This window comes from Mustelus asterias, chromosome 1 (assembly GCF_964213995.1).
Source record: "Mustelus asterias chromosome 1, sMusAst1.hap1.1, whole genome shotgun sequence".
Classification (NCBI taxonomy): Eukaryota; Metazoa; Chordata; class Chondrichthyes; order Carcharhiniformes; family Triakidae; genus Mustelus; species Mustelus asterias.
Genome location: NC_135801.1, coordinates 399,406 through 425,637, shown reverse-complemented (window position 1 = coordinate 425,637; position 26,232 = coordinate 399,406). Strand labels below are relative to the sequence as shown.

Genomic DNA, 26,232 nt, shown 5'->3' with positions numbered 1-26,232 from the left:
ATTCATGGGGCATTGGCACCAGTATTTGGGCAGATGGGAACTGTATAGATGGGATGGTCTCTGTTTGAACCGTGCTGGGACCAGAGTCCTAGCGAATCATATCACTAGGGCTGTAGATAGGGCTTTAAACTAATTTATGGGGGGGGAGGGTGCAGAGGTAAGAGGAATTACAAAATCAATGGTAGAGGAGAGGGAGCGAGTGCAAGTGAATGAGGGCATTCAAGTAGTTAAAGGAGTAGAGGGCGAGGGAGAGGTTGATAGCGTTTCATCAAATCGGGTCCAGATAAAAGCTGGAATAAAGACACTTTGCCTGAATGCACGAAGCATTCGGAACAAAGTTAATGAGTTAATGGTGCAAATCAGCACAAATGGGTATGATCTAGTGGCCATTACAGAAACGTGGCTGCAGGGAGACCAGGACTGGGAGATGAATATCCAGGGGTATCAGGCATTTAGGAAGCATAGACAGGAAGGAAAAGGTGGTGGGGTGGCTCTGTTAATAAAAGATAATATCAAGGTAGTAGTGAGGGATGACATAGGCTCTAAGGAACAAAACGTGGAATCGTTATGGGTAGAGATAAGGAATAGTAGGGGGAGAAAGACACTAGTAGGCGTGGTCTATAGGCCCCCAAATAATAATGTTGAGGTGGGGAGGGCTATAAACAAGCAAATAATGGATGTGTGCAAAAACGGAACGGCAATAATCATGGGGGACTTCAACCTGCATATTGATTGGCCGACTCAAGTTGGAAGGGGTGGGATGGAGGAAGAGTTCTTAGAATGCTGTCGGGATAGTTACCTTGAACAGTATGTTACAGAACCGACGAGGGAACGAGTTATCTTAGATCTGGTAATGTGTAATGAGGAAGGTAGAATTAAGGATGTTCTTGTGAAGGACCCTCTTGGGTCAAGTGATCACAATATGGTCGAATTTCTGATACAAATGGAAGAGGAGAAAGTAGGGTCCCATACCAGTGTCCTCAGTTTGAACAGAGGGAAGTACAATAGGATGAGGGCTGAATTGGCTAAGGTGGACTGGGAGAGCGGACTGGTAGGTAGGACAGCTGAGGAACAGTGGAGCATTTTTAAGGAGATCCTTTTCAGTACTCAGCAAAAATATATTCCGGTGATAAAGAAGGATTGTAAGAAAAGGGATAACCAGCCATGGATAATGAAGGAAATTAAGGAGAGTATTAAATTAAAGACCGATGCATACAGAGTGGCCAAAAATAGTGGAGAATCGGAAGATTGGGAAAACTTTAAGAAACAACAAAGAACGACTAAGAAAGCGATAAAGAAAGGAAAGATAGGTTATGAAGCTAGGCTAGCTCCAAATATAAAAAATGATAGTAAAAGCTTTTACAAATATATAAAAAGGAATAGAGTGGCTAGAGTGAATGTTGGACCCTTGGAGGACGAGAGAGGGGATTTAATAATGGGAAATGAGGAAATGGCTGAAACTTTAAATAAGTTTTTTGTGTCGGTCTTCACGGTGGAAGACACAAATAGTTTACCGAATATTAACGATAGAGGGTTGGTAGGAGGAGAGGTACTCAATACAATTAATGTTACCAGGGAGGCAGTGCTTGGTAGACTAACAGGACTGAAGGTGGACAAGTCCCCGGGCCCGGATGGAATGCATCCCAGGTTACTGAAAGAAACATCAGAGGTAATAGCGGATGCGTTAGTGGTTATTTATCAAAATTCGTTGGATTCTGGGATAGTGCCGGCGGATTGGAAAATGGCTAATGTTACGCCGCTGTTTAAAAAAGGAAATAGACAAAAGGCGGGTAACTATAGGCCGGTTAGCTTAACGTCTGTAGTTGGGAAAATGCTGGAATCCATCATTAAAGAAGAAATAGCAGGCCACCTGGATAAGAATGGTTCGATTAAGCAAACGCAGCATGGATTCATGAGGGGAAAGTCGTGCTTGATGAACTTGTTGGATGTTTATGAAGATGTGACTAGTGCGGTTGACGGAGGGGAACCGGTGGATGCGGTGTTTTTGGATTTTCAAAAGGCGTTTGATAAGGTGCCTCACAAAAGGTTGCTGAAGAAGATTGGGTCACACGGAGTTGGGGGTAGGGTGTCAGCGTGGATTGGGGATTGGCTATCCGACAGGAAGCAGAGAGTCGGAATAAATGGGTGCTTTTCTGGTTGGCGCATGGTAACTAGTGGCGTGCCACAGGGATCGGTACTGGGGCCTCAACTATTTACCATTTATATAGACGATTTGGAGGAGGGGACTGAGTGTAGGGTAACAAGGTTTGCAGACGACACAAAGATAAGTGGAAAAGTGAATCGTGTGGAGGGCGTAGAAGGTCTGCAGAGAGATTTGGACAGGCTGAGTGAGTGGGCGAGGATCTGGCAGATGGAGTATAACGTTGACAAATGTGAGGTTATTCACTTTGGAGGAAATAAGAGCAAATTGGATTATTATCTAAATGGAAAAAAATTACAACATGCACCTGGGGTCCTTGTGCATGAGACGCAAAAACCCAGTCTGCAGGTGCAACAGGTGATCAAGGCGGCAAATGGGATATTGGCCTATATCGCAAGACGGATAGAATATAAAAGCGGAGATGTCTTGCTGCATCTGTACAGGGCATTGGTGAGGCCGCAGCTGGAATACTGTGTGCAGTATTGGTCCCCTTATTTGCGGAAGGATATATTGGCCTTGGAGGGAATGCAGAGAAGGTTCACCAGGTTGATACCAGAGATGAGGGGTGTTGATTATGAGGACAGACTGAGCAGATTGGGTTTGTACTCGTTGGAATTTAGAAGGCTGAGGGGGGATCTTATAGGGACCTATAAGATAATGAAGGGGCTGGATAGGGTAGAGGTGGAGAGATTCTTTCCACTTAGAAAGGAAACCAGAACTAGAGGGCACAGCCTCAAAATAAAGGGGGGGTCAGTTTAGAACAGAGTTGAGGAACAACAACTTCTCTCAGAGGGTGGTGAATCTCTGGAATTCTCTGCCCACTGAAGTGGTGGAGGCTACCTCGTTGAACATGTTTAAATCATGGATAGATGGATTCCTGATCGGTAAGGGAATTAGGGGTTATAGGGATCAGCCGGGTAAGTGTAACTGATCCACTTCAGATCAGCCATGATCTTATTGAATGGCGGGGCAGGCTCGAGGGGCGAGATGGCCTACTCCTGCTCCTATTTCTTATGTTCTAATTCATGAAAGGAGGGAAGCAGAAAGCAGAAAACAATAGGCCAGTTAGCCTAACATCTGTCATAGGAAAAGTGTTAGAATCCATTATTGATGTGTTATAGCAGGATACTTAGATAATCACAATTTTGATCAGGCAAAATCAACGTAGCTTTGTGAAATTGAAATCGTATTTAATGAATCTGTTAAAGCTTTTGATGACGTAACAATCAAGGTGAATAAAGGGGAACCGGCAGATGTGATGTACTTGGATTTCCAAAAGGCATTTGACAAGGCACTACATCAAAGGTTACTACACAAGAGTACATGGTGTAGGTGGCAACATATTAGCATGGATAAAGAATTGGTTAGCTAACGGCAAGCAGAGAGTAGGGATAAATGGGTCTTTTTCAGATTGGCAAGCTGCAACTAGTGGAATACCACAGGGATTAGCGCTGGCACAATTACACACTCGATCAATGACGTGGATGAACGGAGTGACTATGGTAGCTAAATTTGCCGATGAGAGCAAGATAGATAGGAAAGTAAGTTGTCACAAAGAGGTTGAGAGTTTACCAAGAGATATAGACAGGTTAAGTGAATGGAAACAAATTGACTGATGTAGTATAACATATGTAAAAATGAACTTGTTCACTTTGGCAGGAAGAACAGAACAGTATACTATTTAAATAGAAAAAGATGGCAGAACCCAGTAATAGAGAGATCGAGATGCTCTGGTACATGAATCACAAAGGTAGTATTCAGGTAGGCAGTAGTTTCGTGATATTGTCACTGAACTAGCAATCCAGAGACCCAGGGTAATGCTCTGGGGACCCAGGGTTCGAATCCCACCTCAGCAGATGGTGAAATTTGAATTCAGTAGAAATCTGGAATTAAAAGACTAATGATGATCATGAAACCATTGTCAACGGTTGCAAAAACCCACCTGGTTCACTAATGTCTTTAAGGGGAGGAAATCTGCCATCCTTACCTGGTCTGGCCTACATGTGATCCAGACCCACAGCAATGTGGTGACTCTCAAATGTCTTTAGGATGGGCAATAAATGCCGGTCCAGCCAGCATTACCACGAACAAATAAAAACAAGGTACAGCAAGTGATCAGTAAGGCAAATGTAATGCTGCTGGTTATTGCAAGGGAAAGGGAATGTAAAGGGAGGGAAGTTTTACTACATCTGTACTGGCCTTTGTGATAGGACGTGTAAGTAATTAAGGAAATAGCAATGAAATATCCTTTACAGTGAGAAGTATTAATTGAACAAGGGAAGCTAAATTAGCAAAGGCATGGAGAAAACACCCCATGCAGAAGAGAAATAACTAATTATCAAAGCAAATAAATTAAAGTAAATGGTGTAATATGATTGCTGAAGGTGAGAACACTTCACTTTCCTCCTCATTTATGTCTTATGTTTGAAATTGTAAGGAGTCAGAGGAGGGGAGAGCAAGGACAAAAACAAAAGGTAGACAAGGGAATAAGAAAGGACTATAGAGAAAAATACTGGCAGCAAGGCAAACAATGTTAAAAAGACAATCTTAAAAGGCTCTGTCCCTTAATGCACGGAGCATTTGCAATAAAATGGATGAACTAATCGCGCAGATAGATGTAAACGGATACGATATAATTGGGATTACGGGGACATGGCTGCAGGGTGACCAGGGGTGGGAATTGAATGTCCCAGGGTATTCAGTATTTAGGAAGGACAGGCATAAAGGAAAAATGGTGGAGTGGCACTGCTGGTTAAAGAGGAAATTAACACAATAGTGCGAAAGGATATTAGCTCTGACAACGTGGAGTCTGTATGGGTAGAGTTGAGAAATACCAAGGGGTAAAAACATTAGTGGGTGTCATATATAGACCCCAAACTGCACTGGTGATGTTGGGAATGGCATTAAACACGAAATTAGTGATGCATGGTTATAAGGGAATATCGGTGATCATGGGTGATTTTAATCTGCATATAGGTTGGGCAAATCAAATTAGCCACAATGCCGTAGAGGAGGAATTCCTGGAGTGTAAACGGGAGTTACTTAAAGGGATGACAGTGGATAGGCAATGGCAAACATTCAAGGAACACATGGGGGAACTGCAGCAACTGTTTATTCCTGTCTGGCACAAAAGCAAAATGGGTAAGAGGGCTAATCTATGGTTTACAAAGGAAATTAGAGAGAGTATTCGATCTAAGGCAGAAGCATACAGATTGGCCAAGAAAAATAATAGGTCTGAGGATTGGGAGCAATTTAGAATTCAGCAAAGAAGGACCAAGGGATTGATTAAGGGGAAAATACAGGATGAAAGTAAACTTGCAGGGAACATAAAGACTGACACTACGAGTTTCTGTGGATAGGTAAAGAGAAAGAGGTTGGTGAAGACAAATGTAGGTCCCCTACAGACAGAAATGGGGGAATGTATAATAAGGGACAGAAATGGCTGAGCAACTGAATACATATTTTGGTTCTGTCTTCACAAAAGAGGACACAAATCAAATGCCAGAAATGTTGGAGAATGCAAGATTTAGTGAGAGGGAAGAACTGATGAAGATCAATATTAGTAGAGAAATGAAACTGGGAAAATTGATGGGATTGAAGGCGGATAAATCCCCCTGGGCCTGATAACCTACATCCCAGAATACTTAAGGAAGTGACTCGAGAAATAGTGGATGCATTGGTGGCCATCTTCCAGGATTCTATAGACTCTGGAACAGTCCCTGCAGACTGGAGGGTAGCAAATGTCACTCTAATATTCAAAAAGGAAGGTAGAGAGAAAACAGGGAATTATAGACCAGTAAGCTTAACATGGGTAGTGGGGAAAATTCTCGAATCCATTATCAAGGACTTTATAGCAGAGCATTTAGAAAGCAGTGGCAGGATCAGACAGAGTCAGCATGGATTTATGAAGCCTCTGAGAATCCACTCTATCAATACCTATCAACATCTTGTACACCTCTATCAGGTCACCTCTCATCCTTCGCTTCTCCAAGGAGAAAAGACCTAGCTCTCTTAACCTATCCTCATAAGGCATGCCACCTAATCCAGGCAACATTGTAAATCTCCTCTGCACCCTTTCTATGGCTTCCACATCCTTTCTGTAACGAGGCAACCAGAACTGGGCACAGTACTCCAGGTGGGGTCTGACCAGGGTCCTATACAGCTGCAGAATTATCTCCCGATTTCTAAACTCAATTCCTCTATTGATGAAGGCCAGTATTCCATACGTCTTCTTAACCACAGCCTCTACCTGCGATGCTGCTTTGAGCGTCCTATGAACCCGGACCCCAAGATCCTTCTGATCTTCCACAATGCCAAGTGTCTTACCCTTATTATATTCTTTCATCCTATTTGACCTGCTAAAATGAACCACCACACACTTATCTGGGTTGAAGTCCATCTGCCACTTCTCCGCCCAGTCTTGCATTTTATCTATGCCTCGTTACAACTGCTGACATCCCTCTACACTATCCACAACACCACCAACCTTTGTGTTGTCAGCAAACTTGCCAACCCATCCTTCCACTTCCTCATCCAGGTCATTTATAAAAGTCACAAACAGCAAGGGTCCCAGAACAGATCCCTGGGGCACTCCACTGGTGACCGACCTCCATGCTGAAAAAGACCCATCTACAACCACTCTTTGCCTTCTGTGGGCAAGCCAGTTCTGAATCCACAAGGCAATGTCCCCTTGTATCCCATGCCCCTTCACTTTCTCAATAAGCCTTGCATGGGGCACCTTATCAAGCGCCTTGCTGAAATCCATATAAACTACACCTACCGCTCTTCCCTCGTCTATGAAATTAAATGGTGCAGATTGTCTCTGAAGTACATTAAATATATTAATGCACAGTAGTTTGAACTGAGATTTGTTTACCAGTTCCTCAGGATCAGTGCACCATAAATCTCTTTTCCTGTCCTCTCTTTTTTCAGTCTTGCTGATGGGAGAATTCAGCCCAAACCCCTGGGTGAGAAATTACAACATTATAATCTGTAAATGAATCACCCATTTGGTGTCAGAGGAATTTAAATGGCTACAAGGCTATGCGTAACACAGAACCAGCAAAGATATGTACTATGATAATCTACCTAGCTTTCTAGCCCCCTTCTCCTCTGCTGATGCCATCCATGGTTAGCACTGCTGCCTCACAGCACCAGGGACCCAGGTTTGATTCCTAGCTTGGGTCACTGTCAGTGTGGAGTTTGCATGTTCTCCCCGTGTCTGTGTGGGTTTCCTCCGGGTGCTCCAGTTTCTTCCCAAAGTCCAAAGATGTGCGGGTTAGGTGGAATGGCCATGGAAAATGGCTCCTTAATGTCAGGGGGACTAGCTTGGGTACATGCATGGGATTACAGGAATAGGGCCTGGGTGGGATTGCGATCAGTGCAGACTCGATGGGCCAAATGGCCTCCTTCTGCACTGCAGGGATTCTATGGATTCTATGGTAACCAACAGCTTTCACCTAGTTATCTAGCTCCACACAACATAGCAAAGCCCACAGCACACAGTTTGAACAAAACCATGAAATAAAAGTCAAACATATCACAAAAACACCAATGTCACCTTTGATGAGAATTATTTGTCTACATTTGATTTTTAGAAGGTACTGTGGTAAGCATTCCTCTCTCTCTCCTATTAACTGAAACTTCTGCTTAAATTGAAATACTTCCCATTCTTCAAAGAAAATTGATTTAGTTTAGCAGTTTTCACCACACATTCGGCACAATGTGTGGGTGTTGTGGTTACACACTACTGAATTCTCTCAAGCAGCAAATGAATTATATTTAAACACCAAAGCAACACAACAGATATAGTCACAGAATTATGTTCTTAATGTACTTTTAATAGATTTTCATAGTATATATCTTTGGGTGGCAGAGCGGTTCGCACTGCTGCCTTACAGCGCCAGGGACCTGGGTTTGATTCCTGGCTTGGGTCACTGTCTGTGCGGAGTCTGCACGTTCTCCCTGTGCCTGTGTGGGTTTCCTCCGGGTGCTTTGGTTTCCTCCCACAGTCTGAAAGACGTGCTGGTTAGGGTGCATTGGCCGTGCTAAATTCTCCCTCAGTGTACCCGAACAGGCGCTGGAGTGTGGCGACTAGGGAATTTTCACAGTAACTTCATTGCAGTGTTAATGTAACCCTACTTGTGACACTAATGAATAAATTTAAATTTAAAACTTTGCTGGGTCTGTGTTGCGAATAGCCTTGTAATCACTTAAATTCCTCTGACATCTTTTTATTTGTGTTCTAAGACCATAATGTATGGGTATTTCAGCAGCACTAACCTATGACAAGCACTGGACAGAATAAATCCATCAAAAAGATGGTTCTCTTAAATTCTGCAAACGAACAATAATCTGATGAAGAACAGCAACAATTTTCTTCCAGTGCAACACTGACTTGTCATAACACAGGACATGACACTTCTCTCTTCAATAGATGCTGAGTCATAACAAGAATTTGAACCGGTATTGCATCTATTGATTTTCTTACCTTTACCAGGTTAGGTGCTAAACATGAACAAAGGGTCTTCACATTCCTCAGGCATTTCTCGTGGCACATGAAGTTACAAACTGCGAAAAGACAAACAAGATAAATTGTAGACATTTCCATGAAATACCTTTTTAGTCACATGTAAAACTGTTACAGATCATCTTAGTTTTAGTCAGATGTAAAACTGGTACAGGAGATCTTATTAGTTAAAATGTAAAGACCACTTGCATCAATTTAAATCACAGCACGGACACAAATACAAAGGAAATACATGATAATCAAGTAGTAAAAAAGCGAGAGTAGTAAGGAGCGGAAGGAGGAGCTACAGATTTTGCATTTGATAAGGTCCCCCATGGTCGGCTTATGATGAACGTCAGGAGCTGAGGGATAGAGGGAAAGTTGGCCGATTGGATAGGTAACTGGCTATCTGATCGAAGTAAGAGTTTTAACAACACCTGGTTAAAGTCCAACAGGTTTATTTGGTAGCAAATACAATTAGCTTTCGGAGCGCTGCTCCTTCGTCAGATGGAGTGGAAATGTGCTCTCAAACAGGGCACAGAGACACAAAATCAAGTTACAGAATACTGATTAGAATGCGAATCCCTACAGCCAACCAGATCTTAAAGGTACAGACAATGTGGGTGGAGGGAGCATTAAGCACAGGTTAAAGAGATGTGTATTGTCTCCAGACAGGACAGCCTGCAAGTCCAGGGGGAAAGCTGTGGGGGTTACTGATAATGTGACATAAATCCAACATCCCGGTTTAGGCCGTCCTCACGTGTGCAGAACTTGGCTATCAGTTTCTGCTCAGCGACTCTGCGCTGTCGTGTGTCGTGAAGGAGAACGCTTACCTGAAGATCAGAGGCTGAATGCCCTTGACTGCAGTCACGGGCATTCAGACTGCAGGATGTTGGATTTATGTCACATTATCAGTAACCATCACAGGCTGTCCTGTCTGGAGACAATACACATCTCTTTAACCTGTGCTTAATGCTCCTTCCACCCACACTGTCTGTATCTTTAAGATCTGGTTGGCTGTAGGAATTCGCATTCTAATCAGTATTCTGTACTCTTGATTTTGTGTCTCTGTGCCCTGTTTGAGAGCACATTTCCACTCCATCTGACGAAGGAGCAGCGCTCCGAAAGCTAATGGTATTTGCTACCAAATAAACCTGTTGGACTTGAACCTGGTGTTGTTAAAACTCTTACTGGGTTTACCCCAATCCAACGCCGGCATCTCCACATCATATCTGATCGAAGACAAGGTGGTGGTGGATGGAAAATTTTCGGACTGGAGGCAGGTTGCTAGCGGAGTGCCACAGGGATCAGTGCTTGGTCCTCTGCTCTTTGTGATTTTTATTAATGACTTAGAGGAGGGGGCTGAAGGGTGGATCAGTAAATTTGCTGATGACACCAAGATTGGTGGAGTAGTGGTTGAGGTGGAGGGCTGTTGTAGGCTGCAAAGAGACATAGATAGGATGCAAAAAGCTGGGCTGAAAAATGGCAGATGGAGTTTAACCTTGATAAATGTGAGGTGATTCATTTTGGTAGGACAAATTTAAATGTGGATTACAGGGTCAAAGGTAGGGTTCTGAAGACTGTGGAGGAACAGAGAGATCTTGGGGTCATATCCACAAATCTCTGAAGGTTGCCACTCAAGTGGATAGAGCTGTGAAGAAGGCCTATAGTGTGTTAGCTTTTATTAACAGGAGGTTGGAGTTTAAGAGCCGTGGGGTTATGCTGCAACTGAACAGGACCTTGGAGAGACCACATTTGGAATATTGTGTGCAGTTCTGGTCACCTCACTATAAGAAGGATGTGGAAGTGCTGGAAAGAGTGCAAAGGAGATTTACCAGGATGCTGCCTGGTTTGGAGGGTTGGTCTTATGAGGTCTTATTTTAACAGAGGTCCCAGTACAGAGCCCTGCGGAACACCACTTGTCACAGGCCTCCAACCGGAAAAAGACCCTTCAACCGCTACCCTCTGTCTCCTATGGACAAGCCACTTCTCCTTGTATCCCATGAGCCTTAACCTTCTTAACCAACCTGCCATGTGGGACTTTGTCAAATGCCTTACTGAAATCCATATAGACGACATCCACGGCCCTTCCTTCGTCAGCCGTTTTTGACACTTCCTCAAAAAACTCCACCAAATTTGTAAGGCACGACCTCCCTCTTACAAAACCATGCTGTCTGTCACTAATGAGATTGTTCCGTTCTAAATGCACATACATCCTGTCTCTAAGAATCCTCTCCAACAACTTCTCTATCACGGACATCAAGCTCACTGGCCTATAATTTCCCGGGTTATCCCTGCTACCCTTCTTAAACAACGGGACCACATTCGCTATCCTCCAATCCTCAGGGACCTCACCTGTGTCCAAAGAAGCGACAAAGATTTCCGTCAGAGACCCAGCAATTTCATCTCTCGTCTCCCTGAGCAGTCTAGGATAGATGCTATCAGGCCCTGGGGCTTTGTCAGTTTTAATGTTCCCTAAAAAACCTGACACTTCCTTGTAATGGAGATTTTCTCTAACGGGTCAACATCTCACTCCGAGACACTCCCGGTTAACACAAAGAACAGTACAGCACAGGAAACAGGCCCTTCGGCCCTCCAAGCCTGTGCCGCTCCTTGGTCCAACTAGACCAATCGTTTGTATCCTTCCATTCCCAGGCTGCTCATGTGACTATCCAGGTAAGTCTTAAACGATGTCAGCGTGCCTGCGTCCACCACCCTACTTGGCAGCGCATTCCAGGCCCCCACCACCCTCTGTGTAAAAAACGTCCCTCTGATATCTGAGTTATACTTCGCCCCTCTCAGCTTGAGCCCGTGACCCCTCGTGATCGTCACCTCCGACCTGGGAAAAAGCTTCCCACTGTTCACCCTATCTATACCCTTCATAATCTTGTACACCTCTATTAGATCTCCCCTCATTCTCCGTCTTTCCAAGGAGAACAACCCCAGTCTACCCAATCTCTCCTCATAGCTAAGACCCTCCATACCAGGCAACATCCTGGTAAACCTTCTCTGCACTCTCTCTAACGCCTCCACGTCCTTCTGGTAGTGCGGCGACCAGAACTGGACGCAGTACTCCAAATGTGGCCTAACCAGCGTTCTATACAGCCGCATCATCAGACTCCAGCTTTTATACTCTATATCCCGTCCTATAAAGGCAAGCATACCATATGCCGCCTTCACCACCTTCTCCACTTGTGTTGCCACCTTCAAGGATTTGTGGACTTGCACACCTAGGTCCCTCTGTGTTTCTATACTCCTGGTGACTCTGCCATTTATTGTATAACTCCTTCCTACATTATTTCTTCCAAAATGCATCACTTCGCATTTATCCGGATTAAACTCCATCTGCCACCTCTCCGCCCAATTTTCCAGCCTATTTATATCCTGCTGTATTGCCCGACAATGCTCTTCGCTATCCGCAATTCCAGCCATCTTCGTGTCATCCGCAAACTTGCTGATTACACCAGTTACACCTTCTTCCAAATCATTTATATATATCACAAATAGCAGAGGTCCCAGTACAGAGCCCTGCGGAACACCACTGGTCACAGACCTCCAGCTGGAACACATCCCTCTCTTTCGTGAATACCGATGCAAAGTATTCATTTAGGATCTATTCCCTTGGGTTCTAAGCATAATTCCCCTCCTTTGTCTCCGAGAGGTCCGATTTTCTCCCTGACAACTCTTTTGTTCTTAACGTATGAATAGAATGCCTTAGGATTCTCCTTAATCCTGCCTGCCAAGAACATCTCGTGACCTCTTTTTGCCCTTCTAACACCCCGTTTGAGGTCTTTCCTACTCTCTCTGTATTCCTCCAGAGCTCCATCTGTTTTCTGTTGCCTGGACTTAACGTACGCCTCCCTTTTCATTTTAATCAGATCCTCAATTTCCCTGGTTATCCACGGCTCTCGAATCCTACCTTTCCTTTTTACAGACATATGCCTATCCTGCAGCCTTATCAATTGTTCCTTAAAAGACTCCCACATGCCAGACGCGGACTTACCCTCGAACATCCTCTCCCAATCAACATCCACCAATTTCTGCCTAATCCGGCTATAGTTAGCTTTCCCCCAATTTAGCACCCTACCCTTAGGACAACACTCATCCTTGTCTATTACTATCCTAAAGTTAACAGAGTTGTGGTCACTATTTGCCACATGATCCTCTACCGAAACTTTGACGACCTGACCGGGCGCATTTCCCAGAACTAGGTCCAGTATAGTCCCCTCTCTAGTCGGGCTATCTACATACTGTTCCAAAGAACCTTCCAGTATGCATTTTACAAATTCCTCCCCATCCGGAACCCCAGCTCCAAGCACTTTCCAGTCTGTGCCAGGGAAATTAAAGTCCCCCACTACAACAACCCTATTTTTTCTGCACCTATCCAGAATCTATGTTCCAGAATTTAGGGAGGTTGACTGTGAGGTCCTTGAACAGTTGGACATAGGAAGTGAGGAGATACTGGAGGTTTTGGCAGGCTTAAACATAGAAACATAGAAAAACTACAGCACAAAACAGGCCCTTCGGCCCACAAGTTGTGCCGAACACAACCCTACCTTCTAGACCTACCTATAACCCTCCATCTTATTACGCTCCATGTACTCATCACTGGTCACCAACCAGAAAAACACCCATTTATCCCCACTCTCTGCTCGTTAACCTATCCTCTGTCATGCTAATACATTACCCGTAACACCGTGCACCTTTATCTTATGTAGCAGTCTTTGGTGCGACACCTTGTCAAATGCCTTCTGGAAATCGAGATACACGTCGACATCCACAGGTTCCCCATTGTCCACCATGCTCGTAATGTCCTCAAAGAATTCCATTAAATTAGTGAAACATGACTTTCCCTTCATGAACCCATGCTGTGTCTTACCAATGGGACAATTTATATCCAGCTGTCTCGCTATTTCCTCCTTGATAGATTCAAGCATTTTCCCTACTACAGAAGTTAAGCTAACCGGCCTATAGTTACCTGCCTTTTGTCGATCTCCTTTTTTAAACAGTGGTGTCACATTTGCTGTTTTCCAATCTGCGGGAACCACCCCAGAGTCCAGTGAATTTTGGTAAATTACCAGTGGTGCATTTGCTATTTCCCCCGCCATCTCTTTTAGTATCCTGGGATGCATTCCATCAGGACCAGAAGACTTGTCTACCTTTCGCCCCATTAGCTTGCCCAACACTACCTCTTTCGTGATAATGATAGTTTCTAGCTCCTCACCTGCCATAGCCTTCTTGTCATCAATTTTTGGCATCTTATTGGTGTCTTCCACTGTGAAGACTGACACAAAATACCTGTTTAATGCCTCGCCATTTCCGGATTGCCCGTTATTAAATCCCCAATCTCATTGTCTAAAGGACCAATGTTTACCTTAGCCACTCATATTTGCAGAAACTTTTGTTATCTGCTTTTATATTCTGAGCTAGTTTGCTCTCAATCTATCTTACTTTTCTTTATAGCTTTTTTTACGTTGTACTTTTCTTCGTTTTCTTTGGTCAGTTTCCCGACCACAGATACTGGATCATTTCGGTTGAGAAGGACTCCAAGTAGCCGTCATTGGTTACTTGCAAAATTCCTTACGTAGACACAATCATTCGGGTTGAAATGTCTCTCCTTAGCATGGTAGTCATGTCTCTCCTGCTTTTTCAGTCTCCTTCCCACTCTCGCTTTGACATGCGGAAGCAGCATTCCAGAGAGAGACTTTGGCTTCCTACTCATCAGCTGGTGAGAGTCCTGTTGTTCTTTGTGGTGCGATACAATACTGGAACAAGAACCGTGAGTGCTTGGTTCCCAAATATCACCTGCGATTCTCCTCAATCCTTCTTTCAGGGTCTGAATAGCTCACTCTGCTAAACCATGTGAAGCTGGATGAAAAGGCACAGTATGCATGCGGCGTATTCCATTGCTTTGCATAAACTCTTGGAACAAATCACTCGCAAACATTGTACCATTATCAGAAACAAGAGAACCCAGGAAACCATGAGTTGCAAATCTTGGCAAAGCTTCTCTAATGGGAACTATGACGCTTCTCATTGATATGTACTTCTAACACTTAGAATGTGTGTCCACGGTGACCTGAATATATGACCCATGAAAGGCCCTGCAAAGTCCACATGAAATCTAGACACAATGAGGCTACTCCCACGAATGCAATGCTGGTGACACTATTTTTTGGTTGAGCTGACGCGCAAAACAGGATTTCACCTTGTTCTCTAAATCCTGATCTATATGAGGCCACCAAAAGCTTGGCTAAACTTTTCATTCGGGAGGCGCCTGGATGAACTTCAAACTTCATCCAATACTTGTGAATGTCCGGGGGTGGTACGACCACTCTGGACCCCCAACCATCCTGTACACTCAGACCACCTTTCCACTTTGCATTGGTCTCAATTCATCATCTTTTATGATAGTAGGCTATCCCTGCACAGGGAGCTAAGAGTCTAAGTGAGGAGGAGGAATTGAAGGAAATTGTGTAAAAATAACAGGGTTGTTGTGGTGGGAGATTTTAACTTCCCCTATATTGACTGGGACTCACTTAGTGCTAGGAGTGTAGATGGGGCAGAGTTTGTAAGGAGCATTCAGGAGGGCTTCCTGAAACAGTATGTAGATAGTCCAAGGCCATCCCCACATCTCCACTACTTACCTTCAAACAACCGCACAACCTCAAACAGGCCATTGTACGCAGCAAACTACCCAGCCTTCAGGAGAACAGTGACCACGACACCACACAACCCTGCCACAGCAACCTCTGCCAGATCATCGACATGGATGCCATCATCTCACGTGAGAACACCATCCACCAGGTACATCGTCTACCTGATACAATGCAGGAAAAGAGGTCCCGAGGCATGATACGTTGGCGAGACCATGCAGACGCTATGACAATGGATGAATGGACACAGCTCAACAATCACCAGGCAGAAGTGATTGTCGGGGAACACTTCAGCAGTCAAGGGCATTGAGTCTCTGATCTTGGGTAAGCGTTCTCCAAGGCGGCCTTCACGACACACGACAACGCAGAATCGCTGAGCAGAAACTGATAGCCAAGTTCCGCACACACGAGGACGGCCTCAACCGGGATCTTGGGTTCATGGCACACTATCTGTAACCCCCACGACTTGCCTGGGTTTGCAAAATCTCATTAACTGTCCTGGCTGGAGACAATTCACACTTCTTTAAACTGTACTTAACCCTCTCTCCACTCACATTGTCTGCATCTGTAAAGACTCGATTCCTGTTAAGACTCACATTCCAACCATTATCTTGTAATTGAGTTTGTGTCTATATATGCCCTGTTTGTGAGCTGAACTCTCCACTCACCTGAAGGGGCTTGCTCCAAAAGCTCATGTTACCAAATAAACCTGTTGGACTTTAACCTGGTATTGTGAGAGTACTTACTAGTCCAACTAGGGAAGGGACCATACTGGACCTGATATTGGGGAATAAGCAGCCAGGTGGTCAACGTTGCAGTAGGGGAGCAGTTCGGGAATAGTGACCACAACTCAATAAGCTTTAAGGTACTGATGGATAAAGAAAAGGGTAGTCCTCAAGTGAAGGTGCTAAATTGGGGGAAGGCTAATTACAACAACATTAGGCAGGAACTGAAGAATGTAGATTGGGGACAGATGTTTGAGGGCAAATCCACATCTGGCATGCGGGAGATTTTCAAGTGCAAGTTGATAGGGATTCAGGACCAGCACATTCCTGTAAGGATGAAGGATAAGTATGGCAAGTTTTGGGAACCTTGTATAACCAGAAATATTGTGAGCCTAGTCAAAGAGAAAAATCTAGCATTCGTCAAAGCTAGGAGGCTGGGAACACACCAAGCAAGTGTGGAATACAAGGAAAGTAGAAAGAAACTTAAGCAAGGAGGGTTAAAAAGAGTCATGAAAAGTCATTGGCCAGCAGGATTAAGAAAAATTAAGGCCCAAGGCTTTTTATACATATATAAAGAACAAGAGGGTAGCCAGGGAGAGGGTTAGCCCACTCAAGGACAGGGGAGGGAATCTATGCATGGAGCTAGAGGATATGGGCGAGGTATTAAATGAGTACTTTGCGTCGGTATTCAGCAAAGAGAAGGACTTGGTGGATGATGAGTCTGGGAAAAGATGGGTCGATAGTTTGAGTCATGTTGAGATCAAAAAGGTGGTGGGGTTCTTGAGAAACATTAAGGTAGACGAGTCCCCACAGCCTGATGCGATATGCCCCAGAATATTGAGAGAAGCAAGGGAGGAAATTGCTGGGGCCTTGAGAGAAATCTTTGTATCCTCACTGACTACAGGGGAGACCATGATGTGGTGATGCCGGCATTGGACTGGGGTAAACACAGAAGTCTCACAACACTGCTCCTTCATCAGGTGAGTGGAATTTCAGTTCACAAACGGGGCATATAAAGACACAAACTCAATTTACAAAATAATGGTTGGAATGTGATCCAGGTAATAATCCGGTAGAGGCGGCTGAGGGACTTCACTGGTGCATTCTGGGAAAAGTTGGACCAGCAACATTTACCAAGTGGGAAGCAGAAGATCTGGGTGTCAAGGAGTGGTAAACCCGAAACACTACATTAGTGTTTCACTCCCTCCCTCCTCCTCTAGCCAAAACAAAGGCCACTGTGAGAAGGTAAAAGTGAAGGTAAGAGTTTTATAATTTTTTTTCAAATAATTTCATTGGTGCTCGAAATGTCGGTCAGTGGGGTTAAGTGTTGCACTTGTGAGATGTGGGAGATCTGTGACGCTTCCAACATCTCGGACGACTGCAGGAAGTGCACCCAATTGCTGCTCCTGATAGAACGCATGGATAGGTTGGAGCAGCAGTTGGACACACTTAGGAGCATGAAGGAGGCGTAAAGTGTCATAGATAAGAGCTTTAGAGATGTGGTCACACCGAAGGTGCAGGCAGATAGATGGGTGACCGCCAGAAGGGGCAGGCAGTCAGTGCAGGAATCCTCTGTGGTCATCCCTCTCTCCAACAAGTATACCGTTTTGGAAACTGTTGGGGGAGATGGGCTATCAGGGGATACCAGCAGCAGCAGCCAAAGCAGTGATACCACGGCTGGCTCTGTTGTTAAGCAGGGAGGGACAAAGAGGACTAGAGCAATAGTTATAGGGGACGCTACAGTTAGGGGTACAGATAGGCGTTTCTGTGGATGTGAAAGAGACTCCAGGATGGGATGTTGCCTCCCTGGTGCCAGGGTCCAGGATGTCTCTGAATGGACAGAAAACATTCTGAAGGGAGAGGGTGAACAGCCAGAGGTCGTGGTACATATTGGTACTAACGACATAGGCAGGAAGAGTGATGAGGTCCTGCAGCAGCAGTTTAGAGAGTTAGGTAGGAAGTCAAAAAGCAGGACTTCTAGGGTTGTAATCTCAGGATTACTCCCTGTGCCACGTGCCAGTGAGGCTAGGAATAGGAAGATAGTGCAGCTCAACACGTGGCTAATCAGCTGGTGTAGGAGGGAGGGTTTCAGATATCTGGACCATCGGGGTCTCTTCCGGGGCAGATGGGACCTGTACAAGAAGGACGGGTTGCATCTAAACTGGAGGGGCAAAAATATTCTGGCTGGGAGGTTTGCTAGTGTCACACGGGAGGATTTAAACGAGTTTGGCAGGGGGTGGGAACCAAAGCAAAGGTGAATTAGCTGAAGGGAACCAGAGAGTAAGGCCAGTAAGACTCAGAGAAACAGCAGGCAGGGTGGGATTGCAAATCAGAGGGGGTCTGGTGGACTGAAGTGCATTTGTTTCAATGCAAGAAGTGTAACAGGTAAGGCAGATGAACTTAGAGCTTGGATTAGTACTGGGAACTATGATGTTGTTGCCATTACAGAGACTTGGTTAAGGGAAGGACAGGATAGGCAGCTTAACATTCCAGGATATAGATGTTTCAGGCTTGATAGAGGGGGATGTAAAAGGCGTGGGGGAGTTGCACTACAGGTTAAGGAGAATATCACAGCTGTACTCCAGGAGGACACCTCGGAGGGCTCATACAGCGAGGCAATATGGGTAGAGCTCAGGAATAGGAAAGGTGTAGTCACAATATTGGGGGTTTACTATAGGCCACCCAACTGCCAGCAGGAGATTGAGGAACAGACGTGTAGGCAGATTTTGGCAAGGTGTAAAAGTAACAGGGTTGTTGTGGTGGGAGATTTTAATTTCCCCTATATTAGAAACATAGAAAAACTACAGCACAAACAGGCCCTACAGCCCACAAGTTGTGCCGAACACATCCCTACCTTCTAGACCTACCTATAACCCTCCATTCAGGACCAACACATTCCTGTAAGGATGAAGGATAAGTATGGCAAGTTTTGGGAGCCTTGGATAACGAGAGATATTGTGAGCCTAGTCAAAGAGAAAAAGGAAGCATTTGTCAAAGCCAGGAAGCTGGGAACACACGAAACAAGTGTGGAATACAAGGAAAGTAGAAAGAAACTTAAGCAAGGAGTCAGAAGAGCTAAAAGGGGTCATAAAAAAGCATTGGTCAACAGGATTAAGGAAAATCCTAAGGCTTTTTACACATATATAAAGAGCAAGAGGGTAGCCAGGGAGAGGGTTGGCCCACTCAAGGACAAGGGAGGGAATCTATGTGTGGAGCCAGAGGAAATAGGCGAGGTATTAACTGAGTACTTTGTGTCAGTATTCACCAAAGAGAAGGACTTGGTGGAAGATGAGTCTGGGAAAGGATGCGTAGATAGTTTGAGTCATGTTGAGATCAAAAAGGAGGTGGTATTGGGGTTCTTGGGAAACATCAAGGTAGACAAGTCTCCAGGGCCTGATGGGATATACCCCAGAATACTGAGAGGGGCAAGAAAGGAAATTGCTGGGGCCTTGAGAGAAATCTTTGTATCCTCACTGGCTACAGGGGAGGTCATGATGTGAGATGCCAGCGTTGGACTGGGGTAAACACAGTAAGAGTTTTAACAACACCAGGTTAAAGTCCAACAGGTTTATTTGGTAGCAAATGCCATTAGTTTTCGGAGCACTGCTCCTTCGTCAGATGGAGTGGATATCTGCACTCAAACAGGGCATACAGAGACACAAAATCAAGTTACAGAATACTGATTAGAATGCGAATCTCTACAGCCAACCGGGTCTTAAAGATAGACAATGTGAGTGGAGGGAGCATTAAGCACAGGTTAAAGAGATGTGTATTGTCTCCAGACAGGACAGCCAATGAGATTCTGCAAGTCCAGGAGGCAAGCTGTGGGGGTTACTGATAGTGTGACATAAACCCAAGATCCCGGTTTAGGCCGTCCTCATGTGTGCAGAACTTGGCTATCAGACTTGGTTGGCTGTAGAGATTCACATTCTAATCAGTATTCTGTATTCTTGATTTTGTGTCTCTGTATGCCCTGTTTGAGAGCAGATATCCACTCCATCTGACGAAGGAGCAGCGCTCCGAAAGCTAATGGCATTTGCTGCCAAATAAACCTGTTGGACTTTAACCTGGTGTTGTTAAAACTCTTACAGGGGAGGTCCCAGAGGATTGGAGAATAGCCAATGTTGTTCATTTGTTTAAGAAGGGTAGCAAGAATAATCCAGGTAATTACAGGCGGTGAGCCTTACATCAGTGGTAGGGAAATTATTGGAGAGGATTCTTCGAGACAGGGTTTATCCCCACTTGGAAATATGTGGACATATTAGTGAGAGGCAACATGGTTTTGTGAAGGGGAAGTCGTGTCTCACGAACTTGATCGAGTTTTTCGAGGAAGTGACGAAGATGATTAATGAGGGTAGGGCAGTGGATGTTGTCTACATGGACTTCAGTAAGGCCTTTGACAAGGTCCCTCATGGCAGACTGATGCAGAAGGTGAAGTCGCATGGGATCAGAGGTGAGCTGGCACGGTGGAGACAAAACTGGCTCGGTCAAAGAACAGTAAGAAGTTTAACAACACCAGGTTAAAGTCCAACAGGTTTATTTGGTAGCAAAAGCCGGTTTCTCCACATCATGTCGGTCAAAGAAGACAGAGGGTAGCAGTGGAAGGGTGCGTTTCTGAATGGAGGGCTGTGACAAGTGGTGTTCCTCAGGGATCAGCGCTGGGACCTTTGCTGTTTGTAATATATATATATATAAATAAATGATTTGGAAGAAAATGTAACTGGATTGATTAGGAAGTTTGCGGACAACACTAAGGTTGGTGGATTTGCGGATAGCGATGAGGACCATCAGAGGATACAGCAGGATATAGATCAATTGGAGACTTGGGCAGAGAGATGGCAGATGGAGTTTAATCCGGACAAATGTGAGGTAATGCATTTTGGAAGGTCTAATACAGATAGGAAATATACAGTAAATGGCAGAACCCTTAGGAGTATTGATAGGCAAAGGGATCTGGGTGTACAGGTACACAAGTCACTGAAAGTGGCAACGCAGGTGGAGAAGGTAACATAGAAACATAGAAACCCTACAGTACAGAAAGAGGCCATTTGGCCCCTCGAGTCGGCACCAACCACAATCCCACCCAGGCCCTACCCCCATATCCCTACATATTTACCCACTAATCCCTCTAACCTACACATCTCAGGACACTAAGGGCAATTTTAGCATGGCCAATCAACCTAACCCGCACATCTTTGGACTGTGGGAGGAAACCGGAGCACCGGAAGAAACCCACACAGACACGAGGAGAATGTGCAAACTCCACACAGACAGTGACCCAAGCTGGGAATCGAACCCAGGTCCCTGGAGCTGTGAAGCAGCAGTGCTAACCACTGTGCTACTGTGTCGCCCCTAAGGTAGTCAAGAAGGCATATGGCATGCTTGCCTTCATCGGCCGGGGTACTGAGTTTAAAAATTGGCAAGTCATGTTGACGCTTTATAGAACCTTAGTTAGGCCGCACTTGGAATATAGTGTTCAATTCTGGTCGCCACACTACCAGAAGGATGCGGAGGCTTTGGAGAGGGTACAGAAAAGATTTATCAGGATGTTGCCTGGTATGGAGGGCATTAGCTATGAGGAGAGGTTGGAGAAACTTGGTTTGTTCTCGCTGGAGCGACGGAGGTTGAGGGGAGACCTGATAGAAGTCTACAAGATTATGAGAGGCATGGGCAGAATGGATAGTCAGAAGCTTTTTCGCAGGGTGGAAGAGTCAATTACTAGGGGGCATAGGTTTAAGGTGCGAGGGGCAAGGTTTAAAGGAGATGTACGAGGCAGATTTTTTTACACAGAGGGTGGTGGGTGCCTGGAACTCGTTGCCGGGGGAGGTAGTGGAAGCAGATACAGTAGTGACTTTTACGGGGCGTCTTGACAAGTAATGAATGAGATGGGAATAAAGGGATATGGTCCCCGGAAGCGTAGCGAGTTTTAGTTAAGTCAGGTAGCATGGTCGGTGCAGGCTTGGAGGGCCGAAGGGCCTCTTCCTGTGCTGTAATTTTCTTTGTTCTTTGTAATTATAGGCCAGTGTGTCTGACGTCAGTGGTAGGGAAATTATTGGAGAGGATTCTTCAAGGCAGGATTTACTCCCACTTGGAAATAACTGTTCATATCAGTGAGGCGCAACATGGTTTTGTGAAGGGGAGGTCGTGTCTCATTAACTTCATTGAGTTTTTCGAGGAAGTGATGAAGATGATTGATGAGGGTAGGGCAGTGGATGTTGTCGACATGGACTTCAGTAAGGCCTTTGACAAGGTCTCTCATGGCAGACTGGTGCAGAAGGTGAAGTTGCATGGGATCAGAGGTGAGCTGGCAAGGTGGATACAGAACTGGCTTGATCATAGAAGTGATGATGTGGAGATGCCGGCGTTGGACTGGGGTAAACACAGTAAGAAGTTTAACAACACCAGGTTAAAGTCCAACAGGTTTATTTGGTAGCAAAAGCCACACAAGCTTTCGGAGCTGCAAGCCCCTTCTTCAGGTGAGTGGGAATTCTGTTCGCAAACAGAGCATATAAAGACACAGACTCAATTTACATGAATAATGGTTGGAATGCGAATACTTACAACTAATCAAGTCTTTAAGAAACAAAACAATGTGAGTGGAGAGAGCATCAAGACAGGCTAAAAAGATGTGTATTGGCTATCAGTTTCTGTTCGGCCTCTGATATTCGGGTAAGCGTTCTCCAAGGCGGCCTTCGCGACACACGACGGCGCAGAGTCGCTGAACAGAAACTGATAGCCAAGTTCCGCACACACGAGGACGGCCTCAACCGGGATATTGGGTTCATGTCACACTGTCTGTAACCCCCACAGAGTTTCACTGGCTGTCTTGTCTGGAGACAATACACATCTTTTTAGCCTGTCTTGATGCTCTCTCCACTCACATTGTTTTGTTTCTTAAAGACTTGATTAGTTGTAAGTATTCGCATTCCAACCATTATTCATGTAAATTGAGTCTGTGTCTTTATATGCTCTGTTTGTGAACAGAATTCCCACTCACCTGAAGAAGGGGCTTGCAGCTCCGAAAGCTTGTGTGGCTTTTGCTGCCAAATAAACCTGTTGGACTTTAACCTGGTGTTGTTAAACTTCTTACTGTGTTGATCATAGAAGACAGAGGGTAGCAGTGGAAGGGTGCGTTTTTGAATGGAGGGCTATGACAAGTGGCATTCCTCAGGGATCAGTGCTGGGACCTTTGCTATTTGTAATATATAGAAATGATTTAGAGGAAAATGTAACTGGTTTGATTAGTAAGTTTGCGGATGACACAAAGGTTGGTGGATTTGCGGATAGCGATGCGGACCATCAGAGGATACAGCAGGATATAGATCGGTTGGAAACTTGGGTGGAGAGATGGCAGACGGAGTTTAATCCAGACAAATATGAGGTAATACATTTTGGAAGGTCTAATAAAGATAGGAAATATACATTAAATGGCAGAACCCTTAAGAATATTGATAGACAGAGGGATCTGGGTGTACAGGTCATCGAGTCAGAGGTTTACAGCATGGAATCAGGCCCTTCGGCCCAATTTGTCCATGCCGCCCTTTTTTTTAAAAAACCAATAAGCTAATCCCAATTGCCCACATTTGGCCCATATCCCTGTATACCCATCGTACCCATGGAACTGTCTAAATGCTTTTTAAAAGACAAAATTGTACCCGCCTCTACTACTACCTCTGGCAGCTCGTTTTCTCTCCCCTCTCACCTTAAACCCATGCCCTTTAGTTTTAGACTCCCCTACCTTTGGGAAAAAAATATTCTCACCCATCTCTTGTGGATCCGCACATAGATGTCCTTGTTGATCCTTAAGAGGCCCTACTCTCTCCCTTGTTACTCTTTTGCCCTTTATGTATTTGTAGAAGCTCTTTGGATTCTCCTTTGCCTTATCTGCCAAAACAATCTTGTGTCCCCTTTGTTCCCCTCCTGATTTCTCTCTTAACTCTACTCCTAAACTCCCTATACTCTTCAAGGGATTCACTTGATCCCAGCTGCCTATGCATGTCATGTGCCTCTTTCTTCATCTTGACCAGGGCCTCAATATCCCGAGTCATCCAGGGTTCCCGACTTCTGCCAGCCTTGCCCTTCACTCTAAGAGGAATATGTTTATCCTGAACCCTGGTAAACACACTTTTGAAAGCATGTCACTTACCTGACGTCCCTTTGCCTTCCCACAGACTCCCCCAATTAACTTTTGAAAGTTCCTGCCTGATACCATCAAAATTGGCCTTGCCCCAATTTAGAACTTTAACTTTTGAGCCAGACCTATCATTCTCCATAGCTATCTTAAAACCAACAGCATTATCGTCACTGGTCCCAAAGTGATCCCTCACTAACACTTCTGTCATCTGCCCTTCCTTATTTCCCAAGAGGTCAGGTTTTGCCCATCCACATACTGAATGAGAAATTCCTCCTGAATACACTCAACAAATTTCTCTCCGTCCAATCCTCTAATACTATGGCTGTCCCAGTCAATGTTGGGAAAGTTAAAATCTCCGACTATTACCACCCTATTTTTCTTGGAGCTATCTATAATCTCCTTACATATTTGCTCCTCAATTTCCCACCGACTATTTGGGGGCCTATAGTACAACCCTATCAAAGTGATTTCCCCCTTCTTATTTCTCAGTTCTACCCATATAGACTTAGTGGCCGAACCCTTGGATATATCCCCTCAGTACAGCCGTGATGCTTTCCCTAATCAAAAGTGCAACTCCCCCTCCTCTCTTACCTCTTGTTCTATCTTTCCTATAGCATCTGTACCCTGGAACATTGAGCTGCCAGTCCTGTCCCTCCCTTAGCCATGTTTCAGTAAGTGCTATAATATCCCAGTCCTACGTACCCATTCATGCCCTGAGTTCACCTGCCTTGCCCATCAGGCATCTTGCATTGAAATAAATGCAGTTTAATCTGGACTTCCCTTGCTCTCTGTCTTGCTCTGTCCTCACTGAAAGTGATAACACAGGTGGAGAAGATAGGCAAGAAGGCATACGGCATGCTTGCCTTCATCGGCTGGGGCATTGAGTATAAAATTGGCAAGTCCTGTTGCAGCTTTATAGAACCTTAGTTAAGCCGCACTTGGAATAGAGTGTTCAATTCTGGTCGCCACACTACCAGAAGGATGTGGAGGCTTTGGAGAGGGTACAGAAAAGATTTACCAGGATGTTGCGTGGTATGGAGGGCATTAGCTATGAGGAGGGGTTGGAGAAACTTGGTTTGTTCTCACTGGAAGGACAGAGGTTGTAGGGCGACCGGATAGAAGTCTACAAGATTATTAAAGGGCATGGACAGAGTGAATAGTCAGAAGCTTTTTCCCAAGGTGGAAGAGTCAATTACTAGGGGGCTTTGGTTTAAGATGCGAGGGGCAAGGTTTAATGGAGATGTACGAGGCAGATTTTTTACACAGAGGGTGGTGGGTGCCGGGGGAGGTAGTGGAAGCAGATACGATAGTGACTTCTAAGGGGCGTCTTGATAAATACATGAATCGGATGGGAATAGAGGGATACGGTCCCCGGAAGGGTAGAGGGTTTTAGTTCAGTCAGGCAGCATGGTCAGTGCAGCCTTGGAGGGCCGAAGGGCCTGTAATTTTCATTTTTCTCTTTGTTCTATTAAAAATACTGCTGGAGAAATTAATGGGACTGAAAGTTGATCAATCTCAGGGCCTGATAATCGACATCCCAGGACTTGTCCAAAGGAGGAATCATAGAAGAATCATAGAAACCCTACAGTGCAGAAAGAGGCCACTTGGCCCATCGAGTCGGCATCGACCACAATCCCACTCAGGCCCTACCCCCATATCCCTACATATTTACCCGCTAATCCCTCTAACCTACGCATCTCAGGACACTAAGGGGCAATTTTAGCACGGCCAATCAACCTAACCCACACATCTTTAGACTGTGGGAAGAAACCGGAGCACCCGGAGGAAACCCAGGCAGACACAGAAGAATGTGCAAACTCCACACAGACAGTGATCCAAGCCAGGAATCGAACTCAGGTCCCTGGAGCTGTGAAGCAGTAGTGCTAACCACTGTGCTACCATGCCGAGCATCCATGACATGGTTCAATAGATTGATAATTATCTGCTAATCCTTTCCACAATTCCCCAAAGGGAAGAAAGTGTGTGAAGATACAAAGCATACAAACAAAGCCAAAATTTCAAAATCTGCGGGTGACACAAAACTTGAC

The 26,232-nt window shown here is 45.0% G+C and overlaps 1 protein-coding gene across 2 annotated transcripts in view; it reads right to left on the bottom strand.

Moving 5' to 3' along the window:
* The window catches only part of dgkq (diacylglycerol kinase theta), a 211,730-nt gene that overhangs the window by 175,739 nt on the left and 9,759 nt on the right, over positions 1-26,232 (bottom strand). For both annotated transcript variants that reach the window (XM_078200858.1, XM_078200917.1), the window contains exon 2: positions 8,652-8,731. In XM_078200858.1, the coding sequence (XP_078056984.1) occupies positions 8,652-8,731 (80 nt within the window). The remainder of the gene's footprint in view (positions 1-8,651; positions 8,732-26,232) is intronic.